The sequence below is a fragment of the Varanus komodoensis genome, unplaced genomic scaffold (assembly GCF_004798865.1).
Source record: "Varanus komodoensis strain SLA01 unplaced genomic scaffold, ASM479886v1 scaffold37, whole genome shotgun sequence".
Taxonomy (NCBI): Eukaryota; Metazoa; Chordata; class Lepidosauria; order Squamata; family Varanidae; genus Varanus; species Varanus komodoensis.
Window position 1 is genome coordinate 1,980,191 of NW_025335889.1, and position 14,928 is coordinate 1,995,118.

General features: G+C 43.6%; 1 protein-coding gene across 1 annotated transcript in view; it reads left to right on the forward strand.

Annotated features, from left to right (window-relative positions):
* The window catches only part of PREX1 (phosphatidylinositol-3,4,5-trisphosphate dependent Rac exchange factor 1), a 263,982-nt gene that overhangs the window by 170,212 nt on the left and 78,842 nt on the right, over positions 1 to 14,928 (forward strand). The window contains exons 13-15 of the mRNA XM_044440400.1: positions 67 to 116; positions 1,261 to 1,336; positions 8,364 to 8,436. Of these exons, the coding sequence (XP_044296335.1) occupies positions 67 to 116; positions 1,261 to 1,336; positions 8,364 to 8,436 (199 nt within the window). The remainder of the gene's footprint in view (positions 1 to 66; positions 117 to 1,260; positions 1,337 to 8,363; positions 8,437 to 14,928) is intronic.

A 14,928-nucleotide genomic window follows, 5' to 3' on the forward strand; every position in this document is an offset into this window, starting at 1 on the left:
CCATGTGTTTTTGATGATACAGCACCACTTATGGAATTACAAGGCTGCATTTGCTTTTCTCTGCAGGGTGTGAGACTCTACTGCCGTCTCCACAGCCTTTACACTCCAGTGATAAAGTAAGTTCACGATCATGATGTTTTCATAGTCCGTCTTCCTTCTAGGTATAACAGGCTGTTGGCTGAAATCTTCCTCCTTTGCTTGTGCAGCCCGTAATAAAGCAGCTGACTACTTGGGAGATCCTGGCTTTAAGACTCTGGCACAAGAATACAAGCCATACATTTTGCAGCAAATGTAATTCTTGAGCTGATCCCACCCAATCTGTAGTTAAAGTCTTGCTTCTCGTATGGATGGAGAGAGCTGGGAGCTCCAGTTTTCCCAACAGAGTGCTTATTCCCCAGTCAGCATATCGCAGAAGCAGAGGTGTGAGTGACAGGTCATTGCCGTGTTTGTAGCACCTGGAACCCAGAGCTGGTTGTATAAACCATCATTCTCCTTAACTGAAAAGACTGTTACTCCAGGAGGTGGCAGAACTCAAGAAGGAGAGTGCTGATGGTGTGCATGTATACACACACTTGCACAAATTCAGTCTTCAATTAGGCAAGTCATTCAAAATATGAAAAGCAGAAATTGATAATCAGTTTAGGGGGAATTTAAGGAATGCTGGGTGTTGTAGGACTTTTTTCTGTCTAAACATGCGTAGGAGTGTACCTTCAGCTGCAAAAATCTGACTGATGTTAAGGCATGCCATTAGAGGTTTTTTAATGCATCAACAGGATTAGCAGCCAACAAGCAAGAATAGCTTTAGCTGTCCTCATGCTAAGAAGATGGGTAGAAATTGGGGCCAGGGGTGATTTCAAATCATCCAAATAAGTGCTTCTCCAGCCAGCCCTCTGTATTAACTCATAATAAAGGGACAGCATGCATACAAATACTGTTTCAGAGTTGCTCATAACAAAATTGGAACTAATAGGTTAATGCTGTTAAGAAATAAGGCCAGAGTTAAGTAGGATCCATAGGCCAAGCATTGCCCTGCTTGGAATGTCCACTGGGACTACTAACAATGAAACACAATTATGACATTAATGGAACAATGCAATTATGACATTAATGGAACAATGCTCTAAATTGTATAGAGGCTATTGAGAAATTGTTTTCTTAGTATAATTACTCTCTGTGGTTAAAATGTGGCATTGCTCATAGTACTAATTTCTCTGCCCAGTGATATTTTTAATGATCTTTCAACATTCTTTTCTGTTTCAGAGACCGGGACTACCACTTGAAGACCTACAAGTCGGTGATCCCAGGAAGTAAACTAGTGGATTGGCTGATTGCTCAGGTAAGGAAAGCTTACTGATGGTGTTTTTTTAAAAATTTGGCATCAGTGTTGCCCTTTTCATTTTTCACGGTACTGTTGCATCACACCATTTTGCGCAAAGTGAGGATGTTTGCTCAAGAAGACAGGGTTATGGTGAGCCAGGGCAGATATAGTGGGACTTTGACCACAGCTGAGGTTTCTGGACCACAGAACCACGCAGGACCACACATTCCCCCTTCATATCTCTTCTACTATTCCACACACATTCCTTCAGCCACCGCCACCGTAACTCTTAACCATCATCATCATGTCTACAGCAGTACTGACTGAACTTATCCTGGAATTAAACATCTGATCTCAATTTTTGGATACTCCAGTCAAGTGAATATGCTGGTTGACTAGTAAAAGATTGAAATTCCTACTACTTAAATAAATGGAGTGCCAAGCTCTTTAGCTTTAATGATCTGTCAGAGGTTTGAAGAACTGCTCATTCTGTTTGTAATTTGGACTCAAACAGCCACTGATGTTTCATAATAGAAGAGCCTGATTTTCTTTCTTTAGCGAAAGAGCCAGGTAACCAATTATGAGAGAATCCCATTCTGCATAATATATTAGTCAGGTTGGTTTTGGTCTTGCATGAAGATAGCTAAGTTGCTTCCATTGTCCATAAATGAGAGCTGTCCTTATTGTCTGACTGTTGTATATCCTTAGACCAATGGACAGACAGTAGATCAGAATCTAACAGTAGATCTCTACTGCTTTGTAGTAAGCAATGTAGAATGTATTAATGAGCAAGGACTTGTGCCTCTCACTTGCTTAAGTCGGGAGCACAAAGTGACCATTTACTTCCTAAATTATACAACTGAAATAAAGTAAGCTAATGTGGGGTAGAATGGTGCAGTGTCAGAAACTGACATTTCTTTAAACCCATGTTTAGCAGCTACATCATTTTAATTTTTAGGCTAAAATAGGCATGGTGGGGGACTGACCTAGGTCGAGACCAAAATATGGGGGCCTGAGGAATTTTATGAGCTGGATCACCCCCCCCATGCCTACTCTAGAGTAAAAATGACCAACAAAAGGCATAGTTGCTTGATGGAGGTGTAAACAAATATCTGTTTTGGTGTCAAGCGTGGATTTGTATGTTCTGGTACTGAAAACACATTCCAGGGCTCAGAGTGCTTTCACAAATCCCACAACTCTGTCCACTTCCAGGGAAGGGATAATGGTTTGATTGCCAGAGAAGTAGAAGACTTTTAAAATTATAATACTGATAGTATGGCAGTGGCCTGAAAAAATAAGGCAGTGATGGAGTATGTATAACTAAGTACATCTAGTACTGAATTCTGCAGAGTGAGATTAAGCCTGTTTGAAGATATAATAAGACTTCTGCTGGATCAGAGCAAAGGTCTCTCTGCTCTTGTTAGCAATGTGCAAGGAATCTGTTTGGGGGTGAATCTGGGGTTCAGTTCTTGGTTTGACACCCCAGGCTCCAGTTGGCTTTGCAGCTGCCCTGGATCTTTTTTCCTGGTGAGCACGCCCAGCTTTTGTGGGGTGCTTGCCAGGAATCAAGCCCCATGCACTGTGCAAGCAGCACCCCCCCACACACATCTGGTGCTGCCGCTGTGCACTGCATTGAGCAGGGAAGAGGTTTGGTTGCTGAAATGTTTGCAGCGCCCCCTTCTGTGTCCTGCAGCCACTCTTTGGGTGATCGCACCTGATTGGGAAGTTTGCCAGTTGCACAACTGGGTTTTGTGAGGATTTGTGGACTTCCTCTTAGCTCACTTTTCATGATCACACCAAGCACAAGGGGAAGTCTGCAGAGGGTCAAGAGGCTCACCGTATGCCATGGTGTCATAAACGGGCCTCCTCTTTTTGCTTGCCAACAGATTCAAGGTGAGAGGATCCTAGCTTTAGTCCTTTATTTAGTTATGGTTACTTGTAATACAGAGTGAGTAATATAAAAATCATTAGCCAGAAGCACCTGTCAAGTGCATGATCCCTCTAATTGCTGAGTTAGTTCTTGCCATTGCTGGAAATTGATTCTACATTGTATTTCCTTTCTCCTGTCTTCTCTGAATGAAGCAGGGAGAAGGTCTGTGCTGCTTGAGGGCCCAATGGCAGGAATGCTAGATGTTACTTAAATGGTCTGTTTGTTTGACTTGACAATGAATCACTCAGCCAATGAATTCATACCCTTCCCCTCCTTGTTCTCTGATGTTTCCCCCTGCACCAGTGATGTTCCAGTTCTCACCAGCCACTTGGCTGGTCTTGGAGCTTGTTAATTTTGCCATTTCAACTAAACATTCCAGCTTGACTTCAACTTCAGATTCAAGGTCTGAAATCTCTAGTCTGGAATGCTGTATTTTGGGAGACGCTGGCTCAATTTCTACACATGCTTAGAAATGCATATGGATTGCTACATGTGTAGCAATAAATTCTGTAACTCTTTGCAACAGGAAACGTCACTTTCTAGGGATTTCCTGTAGTGCACTCTGATACTTTCCCACACCTGCTCTGTTGTCCTTTCAGTGCCAGGTTGAGACTGCCTTCTATGCCAAGGCATTTAACAGCTCAAAAAGGCACATGGGTGGGGGTGGGTATGTCAGTTGTTTAACAAGTTTGTTTAGGTTAACCTGTCTTAGTTATTTAAGTCAAATTCAGTTTTTATATTTCTGTAGTTAAATATTATGGCATTTTTATTGTTGTATGTGTTGTATAGTGTATTTTACAAGTTGCTATAAGCCTCCCAGAGAAGTTTGGCTATTGGGCAATACAAAAATAAATTTAAATTTTGGAAGACATTTTTATTGGTTATTAAATATGAGCACTCAAACTTCTGTAAACTTTTGATTAGTTTTGAGTGTAGCTATAAGAACTGCTGCTGCGGAACACAACGTATGATGCACACTTCCCCAGTCCAGCACCCTTCATATGGCTTGACATTTAATGCCTGTTGGCCCCAGGAGGTGTGACCAGTGATCGGGATTGCTGGGACTGTCAAGCATATGGCGGGAAGGCTGGTATAGAATGTACATCGAGGTAAGCAAACATTCTGAGCCTAAGGGTGCATCTGTCAATCTGGGAAACAGCCTCGAGCACCATCACAAAATGTCTGCCATGGGAGGCATGGCTTATCATACAAAAGTGACAGGAGTCCCCTTTTCTTTCTCTGTCTCTGCACTCCTATTTTTTTTTGTTGGCTGAATGCATTACAGAGGAAAGCGTTGGCCTGCGGGTAATTGCAGAGCAGAAGCTACTCTAGTCTCTTGTACATGACGGTCTGCTCTGACAGAGTTGTCTGATTCTGAGGACCAGGCAGAAAAGCAAGAGGGGCAGGGGACTGACAGTTTCAAGGTTGTCCAGTGATGTTTCTCAGGCAGAGTGTAAGAATTAGCCTCCCTTGAAAAGGGGGGGTGGCTTTTCAGAACTGGAATGGAGGGGCCCAGGGGGAACCCCTTGACCTAATCATGTGATGACAGAAGTGGCCAAACCAATTACAAAGTGTTTGTCATTTCTGCAACCTTAGCTGGCAAGCAGCAGGAGCCCCCTGGGGGTGTAGGCAGAACTTTTGCTGAAAGGCGGGGAAGCTTCCATTTGGATTCAGTTCTTCACGTGGGCAGGTGTTCCTCCTGCCTCTTGTAGAAAATGCTGCTCTTATTTAGGCTATTTTGTATCCAATTAAGTTTCATTAAAATAATTGTGCTTTAAGACTTGGAGTCTGCTGAAAGAGGGGTGAAAGGGGAAGTGACCTGCTCACATGACTTTAGTTAACCACCCAGAAAGCTATTGGAAATAATGTAATAAATAAATGCCCTAATTTTTGAAGATCTCTGGACCCCATGTGCAGCCTAGATGTGTATGTGGAGTATCAAAGTGGAAGCAGCTGGAGCACCTCAGGTTTTTTTTTGAAGCAATCCCAGTGGCTGGGGGAACAAAAGTATTGATAAGTTAGTTGGATAGGATATCTTGGTGGGACACCAAGGAAGATGTTTGAGAGTGCACTGGTGCAATGCTAATGGGAGGCCTTCAAACAAATCTAAAAAATAAATGAGAGTAACTTTTGTTAGCCACCCAGAGAGCTTGGGAATCATGTGGTGTGGGTACTGAGTATACAAAGCTGCCTTATACCTGAATCAGATCAGTGGTCCTTCTTGTAGCCTTGTTTCTCCATTTGCTTTCCAAATGGCCTTTCCTGCTGTTCTTGCAATTCCCTTTCCATTTAGGAAAGTTCTGTGTTATAACTGGAAGAATGCAAAGAGGATTTGAGTGGTTAGATCCTTTGTTACCTCTTTGACTGCTGCCCTGCAAGGGTTACTGTTTGAAGCCAAGCGGCATTATCAGGTCTACTTGCCAATTTCGTTATGGTGATATATTGGAAGACTTGTATGTGCAATTGCTCATGAGCGAATCGGGATTCCCAAAGGCTAGGTTAAGAATATTGTCAAAAACCATTTCTCCTTCAATTTAAACCCCATTTGGTGATAAACGTAGTTAGTGGCCCTTACATAAGTATGAACTCACCATTTCCCCCTCATAAAGTAACTCATAGCGGACACTGAGACTAGCCATGTGGCAGAATGTTAAAATGGGAGAGAGGCATGTTAAGGCTAGAAATTATATTACTGCCAAAATGTTTCATTTGATGTTTATTAATACCTTCTGGTTTGCCTGTGCTCAGCGGGAATTGTGAAATTGGTCAACACTTCCAGTTTTTCTGCTGTTTTCCCACTAGGAACCAGTAACTGCTTCTGTTATTCTGTTTGCCATAATTAGAAGTAGTATTGGATTACACTTACTGCATAAAGAAGCGCACAGTGGAATTGCAGGTCTTGAATACACAGCAGCTTCCAAATGAGGTATTGCACGTACCGAAGTCTCCATGTGCTTGTTTCCTCAAGGCACTGATAGCTGCAGAACTTCTTCCAACACTCTCCCCAAAAGGAGAGACTTACTACTGTCCACTCGCTTTTGTAAGCATGCCTTGCTTTTAACTCAGCAACTCAAGATAAAAGGAAAATGATGGCACCAGTTGTTTTGTTTTCTTTTCACTCCAGTCCAGGTGCTTTCCTCTTCTCTCAGCTGCAGGGAAAAGCAACTGTTTCAAATCCAAGAGGGAAGCAAAAAACAGTCTCCCAAATCATAATTTCCTTGCTGGGATTGTGAAACAACAACCCCACTGGAGAAGCATTCTCTAGTTGCAGGCTCATGGAAAAGCTGTCAGAACCAATCGTTTTAACAGGCAGCTGGAGATTTTGGTGCACACAATAGATTCATTTGGAGGTTACTATTTATACTGAACTTAACTTTAAAAAAGCATTTTCTATTTAAGGATGGCCCGCCACTTCATTACCTTTGCAACCTGTACAAGTTAAGATTTCTTGATGTCAACTCATTGTTAAATCTAGTGAGGCCAGGTTATCAGGTTGCCTGTTGGATGTTGGATGTTCCTGACCAAAATTAAGTTGTAGTGAGAAACTTTTGAATGCCTGTCTAATCAACGAACTGGAAAGGGTCATTGCAAGCAAAGCTGCCTTTTTCAACCTTTTGCGTGACTCAGCAACATGCACCCTTCTGTGAGTCAAAGTACACATTATGGTAATCACATTGCTTCCAGTTGTCCCTCTCTTTGTCTTTTACCAAAAGTGCACACAACCCAAATAAGAACTGGTGTGCACTGAGAGGGGCAGTTTAACTCTTCTCTCCTCAGCCAATCTATTCCTAACATTTAAAGAAGAAAAATGGCCCCCACTGCTGTCAGCGTTTTTTTCGTCCTTCTGTAGGATGTGTGTGCGCATAATTTCAGGAACCAAGTAGCTGAGGGAGACGGGTATAAACCTCTCCTGGTAGGCAGTGGTTCTGATCCAAATTGGGTTTGTTCATGCTTACCCTAGAGTGAAAACCAAAAGGGGGTTTGGCTGCCTACTGTGTCATGCTATAACATAATGTTATAGCTTGACAGTGAATTAACCTCTGATGAAAGTAAAAGAATCTGCAGGGCAGATCATAAGAAAGAGATCTCTCCATCAGAACATGGACCAGTTTGACTTGGGAAAGGTTCCTTCCGGTATCTAAATAAGGCAATAGGTTTGGATCTTAAACCTAAGCAACATGTATTTTGGCCATCAAATGTGCCCACCTGTCTGCTTCAGTGCAAAATACATGCTTGTGAGTTAAAGTGGGAGGTGGACTAGATTTATGCACTACCCATGTGGTCCAGGTAATTGTGGCTCAGCATCACCGAATTCCAGTGAGGTGAAGGCAGGAAACGCCTTCCTATCCCAGTGGAGCCTTGAATATGGTGGTGTGATCCATATTGGTGGTGTTGAAAGCACCCACAACCCATTCGGGAGAGGCTCAGATAAGCAGGAGTGGCACTTGTGGGGCTCTCGTTCAGGTGCCTTCCACACAAGTGCTTGTGCAGAGAAACCGGTCTGCAGGCGCCCAGCGAATATTTTTCTCAGCTTTAGCAGATTCAGCCAAAACATATATTACATCATTCTTGGAAACGCACACTACCCTTGGAATAATATGACCATGGGGTGTTTTTATTTTTAAAACCAATGCGTGAGTTTTTTTGAGAGGGAATACATAGTACAAAATATAAATTTTATTTCTATATTATATGTGGCTTTTGGGAAGCCTGAAGAAGTAGTCTTCACCCCCTCTCTTGCATGGCTTTGGCTGCCTCCTGTCCTAAAGAGCTGTTTTATTGCCTGTGGCCAAAGCGCAGGGAGTTCAGACTGTTGCAGCTGCCAGGGAAGGACCGTCTCTGCACTGGAAGCAGCGTGATGCATTTGTCCTGTTTAAACGGCTGCTTTCCGGAGTTTTCATCTTTGTCCTTCTAATTCCTGTGGGAAGCAAAGGGCACTATATATAGGAATGAATGGGATTTAAGCAAAAGGAGTCCTGTTTTAATTGCTTGGCTATTGTTTTGTTTCAGAGTGCCATGCTTATTTGAGAGCCGGGCCTAGTCATGGGCTAAGGAGGAAGTGGTGTGAGTTAGGAAGTGGTCTGAGGTGTAACATTTGTTCTTTCTTGTTACCAGGGAGACTGTCAGACAAGGGAGGAAGCTGTCGCACTGGGTGTCGGACTCTGCAACAATGGATTCATGCACCATGGTAATTCATCAATATCCCTTCTCCTGGCCAATTAACAAGGAACTCCCATTAACTCATTAACTGGGAAATGTGGCAAATCTCTCTACAGCATAACGTTGTCACCAATGCAACATATGAGATGCAAGAAAAGCACAAAACCTTTTACCATCTGACTGTAAAAAAATGTAGGGTGCGCACGAAAAGGGAACTAGCTTGCTGGGGAATTTTAGGACTTTCTCAGTGAAGGGAAGGCTGTATTAGTTTCAGACTGGGTGAGAGAAGAAACCGAAGAGAGCTAGGAGAGGTGAAGGAAGGGTTGTTCAGTAGAGAAAGGAATTTGCAGTGCAAGTCTGTTAGTTACTCAGTTTGTTTCATTAACAACAAAATCTTCTATTAATAATGACTCTCTCGCCTGCTTCTCTGAAGTGCTAACTACCAGTTCCTTGGCCTGTAGTAGAATATGACACTGTTTCTCAATACCAAACAAATAAATAGAGATAAATAATCCCTCCTATCAGGGAGAAGGCTAGGCCTCCTAGCAACCATAGCACTGTAACTATAGGAACCAGTGTGGTACAGAGGTTAGAGTGCTGGACTGCAGACCTGAGTTCTCCACTAGGTGGTGAAGGTCATCTGCTGACTTTGGGCCAGTCACTGACTCTCAGCCTAGCCAGCCTCACAGGGTTGTTGTTGCGAGGATAAAATGGAACTATGTAAGCTGCCTTGGGTCCTTCCCAAGAGGGGAAAAAGAGCAGTATAAGTGCAAGTGAGGCCTAGATGGAAGTAAACCAGAACTATCCCTAGAAGCAAAAATGATGAAATTGAGGTTGTCATCATGGGAAAGCAACACTCACTGGTCAATAATGCTAGGAAAAGTTGAAAGCAGAAGAAGTAGCAGACAAAATGGGAGATGGATTGATTCTGTAAAGGAAGCCACAGAGCTGAGCAGGACTGGCCCTTCTGGAGTGCATTCATAGGTCACCATTAAGTCAGACAGTATGTAGCCACAAATAATTACAATGCAAAGATGGTGATGATGCTTTATTTGCAAATTCTGTGCTATAACTTGACAGCGTCTCAGGTGGCACAAAAGAGCTGCACTAGAGTAGGACCTAATCTCTCCATATTTAGTTGTACTTTGCACTCTTCATTTCTTCACAGTGCAAAAAATCCTAAGCTGTAAAAAGACACAGCAATCGCAGGCCCTGACACCTTTATCGAGCAGCTATGATTAATGTAATTCATTTTCCTTTTCCTTTTCTTGGTTCCCCTGTACCTCCCTACCCACCCCCCCAGTCTTTGTACTTGAAATAGGTGATGACTGACCTCAGCTATGAACTTGAGCACGGCAGAACGCTGTTTCTAGCAAGCTGAACTTTACTCATTGAGCATCCGTGTATGAAAACAGCCATTTGACTCCTTTAAAGCATCCTTTTTTAATCTGCAGGGATGCTTTTTGAGGAAGGCTTTATGCAGCTTGTTGTTGATGTGCTTTCATAAGAACACAAGCACAAAGCAATTGCTAGGATTCATTTTCTTGGGTTGCTAGGAAGAACAGTTACAGTATGTATGTAGCTGGCCTCCTCCAGTTTGGGGCCTCCCAGATGTGTTGGATCGTGTGTTGGCTGAAGGATGCTGGATATCGTAGGCCTGCTGCTATTGCTGTTATTTTGATACTACCCAATAATTGGAGTTCTCTGTGCAGTATACACCAGCAGATAAAGCACAGTAAAATGCAATGTAAAGTAAAAGTGAAAGTAAAACATTATAAAATTTTACTAAGACTTCAATAGTAAATTTTAACAATTTAGGTAGCTAAGCAAGATTTAAACTGCTGGGACTTCCAAAACGGCTGATAATACCTCTCCTTGCCTCCATGATATTTAGAGCTTGGCCTAAAGGACAGTCTTAGGCTGGCATTGGAATGGGATAGTGAAGTTGGTGCCTGGTGAACCTCAGTGGGGAGATCATTCCATATTTTGGGAGCGACCCCAGAGAGGACTCTCTTCCGCCTTGCCACCCACTGAGTCACCCTTGGAGGCAGTTAGAGGAAGGTCCTCTATGTTGATCATAGTGTCCAGGTAGATTGCAGTTGGGAGAAGTGCTCCATCAAGTATTGTAGTGGCACTAGATTCTTTTGGATTCCTTCCTCCTCATTTGCCCCAAAAGATTTTTTTGTGCATGTTGAGAATTTCCCAAGCCTACCGATACCTTCCTCTTGTGGAGCACCAATTCTTGCCTAGGATTGTGATGATCCTATGGAATCTATTTCACTGCTGTTCATTGGACTTCTTCCTGGCTTAGGAAGCAAGCCAAACCGAGATGAAGTCTGCAAGTGCTAGCAAAGCTACTCTTGCACAGCCTGGCAGCCTTCATGTATAGCATTTGTAGCACAAACAAAGCTTGCAAGTCATGCACGCAGAAGGATATTATAGTAGTACCTTGGCTCACGAAATTAGTCTGTTCCAGGACTCTGGTTGTGACCCAAATTGGTCGTGAGCCAAGTTAAATTTCCCCATAATGTTCAATGTAAATAAGGTTAATCTGCTCCGTAACCATTTTTTTAATCAGAAAAATGTGAAGCAAAGTGACAAAGAACAACAAAGATCGCTGCCACCCCCCGCCCCCAGCACGACCGCAGTGTTGCCCATCATCCCTGCATGCGCCCGTCATCCCGGTGCGCTGGGAGCAGGGAGATGGGCACAAACGCGTGCGCACTGCGGGGTGGCGGGGAGACAGGCGCAATCTTGCTGGAGGGGAGATGGCTGAGATTGCAGTAGCGCTCGTGCATGATCGTGGCCATCTCCCCACTCGTGGGGGGGGGCGGGGAGATGGCCGCGATCGCAGTTGCCACCCAATGTGGAGTTCACAACCCACATCAAAATTTTCATGACATTTTTTGTTCACGACTGAGGCGTTTGTGAGCCAAGGTACCACTGTACTTGCACAGTGTTTGCAGAGTCACAGTTCCTAATGGGTGCATAGGAATTGCGTTGGCACTTGATGCCAAGTCAGATTCAGGGCCGTAAGAAACTGGGTCAGAGTCCAGGGACCTGAACCAAAAAAATCCAATAGATTCATACCCTAAAAGTGGATTCCTCATGCAATCATATTCTTACCCTGAATACAAAATAAATGATACAAATTCATTACTGTTAATACAAGGATTTGTAAATGAAATGGTGGGCAGGGCTACAGGGTGATTAAGACATAATTGTTGTGAGTGCATCTTTTCCAGCAGATCATCTGTACAATAGAGTTGTCTATTGAGCTAAGGTGTCTTATTATTGTTATTCTGTAAGGTGTACAGAATAACAATACGGTTTTCAAAAAGTAGCATCAATCAAAGTAGTGATCTCTCTGATAGCTCTTGCTCATCTCCAAAGCTGATCCTAAATTGAATCCCGTTGTTCTCTTTTCCCCCAAAAGGGACTGGCTCTCCCTTCAGGGAGGTTCATGCTGCTTGTGGGCCAGGCAGGAAGGAACACCTGCCATTAACTTAATTGGTCCATTTGGCTTGACAAGAAACCACTAGGCTGATGAACTCACACCCTTCCCCTTCTTCCCCTTCTTTTTCCACAATTTCTCTCCCCTGTCCCAAACCATAGGCAGTCTGGTTCCTTCCAGCTGCTTGGCTAATCTCCCTGATTAACCCTGCCATTTCAGTAATGCCTCCCAACCCCTCCTCCTCGTCTTCTAGCTCCTCTTCAGAGTCTGAGCTTTCTAGCTAAGAATGCTGCATTTTGAAAGAAACGGATGCGATCCCTACAGTAATCTGATTCTGAGAAAGGAGTAGAAGATAGCAAACAACTTGAGTGTAGGTGATAAATGTTGCATGCAGAACCATCTCTTGGTTTCTCCTATCAATCTTTCACATGTTAGGAATTACTGTGTATGGATTTGAAACCTGGACAGTGAAGAAAGCAGTCAGGAAAGAAAATGGATGCATTCAAAATGTGCTAGAGGAGAGCTTTGTTGGCTAACCCAGCAAGAGAGATGAACAAGTGGGTCCTAGAGCAAATCAAGACACTACTTTCCCTAGAAGCAAAAATGTCAAAATTGAGGCTGTCATACTTTGATCACATCATGAGAAAAGACTCACTGGAGAAGACATGCTAGGAAGTGTGAAAGGCAGAAAGAGAAAAGGAAGACCAGTAGGAGATGGATTGACTCCATAAAGGAAGCCGTGGCCTTGAATTTAGAACAGATAAACAGGGATGTCATGGATGGGACATTTTGGTGGGCTTACATTCATCAGGTCACCATAAGTCAGAGATGACTCGACAGCACATAACACCAACAATGTCAACTATAATAGTGGCAACCTGTGACATGTCCTCAGAATATAAAGGCAGATATTTGGACATGACCTCTGTATTCATGATAGTTCAGCAAATTGCAGCCATATAAATGCTTTTAAAACTGCTGAAGAAGAAGAAGAGACACAGCTGAGTAGTTAATTTAGTGCAGTGACCATTATCTATCTTTCTATGGAGTTGGCTGGCCTTTGGAAGCCTCACAATGGACCTATGTTTACCAGCTGAATTTTTTCCAAGCAATGAATGAAAAGCAGCCAGTTTTTTGTTTTTTTACAGCAGTGTGAAACCTAGCTTCATGCCTCTCTGCAGGGGCAGGGTGTCAGATGGTTTGTAAGAAGGGCAAGTTTATCCTGCTGGGACCTGCTGGGAAATTTGACAGGGGCAGGACAATTGAGAGATGGGTTCCAGGGGTATATAAAAGGCTGTTAGGGGATCACTAGTATCCACGTGTGCATCCCATACACCTCTCTTTCTCACATGCAGAGCACAGTGGTACCATGCAGAAAAGAGTAACAGTACTGATCAAGGGACTAAAGCAACTTCCCTATGAGGAAAGATGAAAACATTTAAGAACGTTTAGCTTAGGAAAAAGACAATTGTGGGGGTATGATAGAGGTGTATAAAATTATGCATAGTAAGAGAAAGTGGGAGAGGGGACATTGTTCTTCCTCTTCATAAAACTAGAACACAAGGTCATCCCATGAAGCTGTCTGTAGGAGTATCAGGACAGATACAAGGAAGCATGTCACACAGTGGCTAGGTCAGCTGTGGAATTCACTTCCACAAGATGTAGCAACGACCTGAATTTAGATGGTTCTTAAAGAGAATTGGGACACATTCATGAAGCAGGAGTCTATCGGTAGCTACTAGTCCTGATAACTATAATATCATAAGAGTCATTTTAATAGTAGAGTTGGAAGGGGCCAGAGGGCTCCTGCTTATGACAGGACTTCAAGTTAAACCATCCGTCCCAGATGACTGTCCAGTTGCATCTTGAATGCCTCTAGTGTAGGAGAACCCACAGGATGGTTATCAGAAGCAGGTCACGTACACCAGTTTGTGGGTTATTCAGGCACGGGAGAGTGGTATTGCACTTATGTGTACTTCCATCTCGAATTAAATCATGGGATTTGACAGGTTGGATTGTATAGTTCAGAGCCTCTCTTCCATCCTTAGTAACTCAGGGTCAAACTACAGACTATATTCAAAACATACCACCCAGCTCCGTGTGGGGTTCTGTTTACTAGTCTAGGATCCCAGTGTTCAGACTGGGACCACAGCATACACGGGGAAGGTTTAATTTTTTCTTCCACCATCAGTCTCCTGAAAAAGTGAGTCCTTTCTGCACCAAATCATGATACCAAAAAAGGCCATAGATGTAGAGAGAGGGCCTGCTCTCTACAGTCTGCTGAGATGGATTTGTCTGATTCTGAGGTAGAGGTGGAGGAGCTGGGATGGGGTAGAGCACCTGAAAGTTTCAAGGATACACCTAGAAGCTTCTCAGGCAAAGTGTGAGAACTAGCCTGCCTTGGGAAACGGAGGAGACACATCAGAGCTGCAGGAGAAGGCAGTAGAATGGAATTCCTTTCACCAGTTGGGAGCCGACAGCTGAAGTGAACAGTTACAGAGCGCTCAGAGGTCCTACTTCCTAGCCCACAAGCAGGAGGATCAAGCCTGTGGTGGAGGGGAATTTTCAATTGAACAGATGCTTCTCCCAGAAGAAATTGTTGCTTTGAGTGGTATTGTGCCGTACACTATGTTCAATCTCTGTATGCAGCAGCCCTGATCTGAACTGGTTCCCCATGCTTACTTATAAGTAAACACACACCACATGAACCCAGATTAACTGCACACTTGTGCAAGACCCACACCTGATGTGCAAGTCAGTGGTGGAGCAATTGAACTTCAAGGGAACTGTTAATCCAACAAAGACCCAGAGGAGACTGGTGGCTTTATATGCACACTGCCAGCTCTGCCTCTTCTGATCCTCTGCTAGTTCTTTACTTGCAGGTGGGTTTTCTCCTGCTGCTGAAGAACATAGTTTCTTCTGAGTTGCTCTCTCCTCCATAGTAGACCCCTGATGAAAGACTCTCCAGCAGTCCAGTGGGCACTCCTGTGTTGATTATAGGTTTCCCACCAGATCTGCTGGTGCTCTGGAGATTCAGGGGCAAGGGAGGATCAAGGCAGAGTGCTG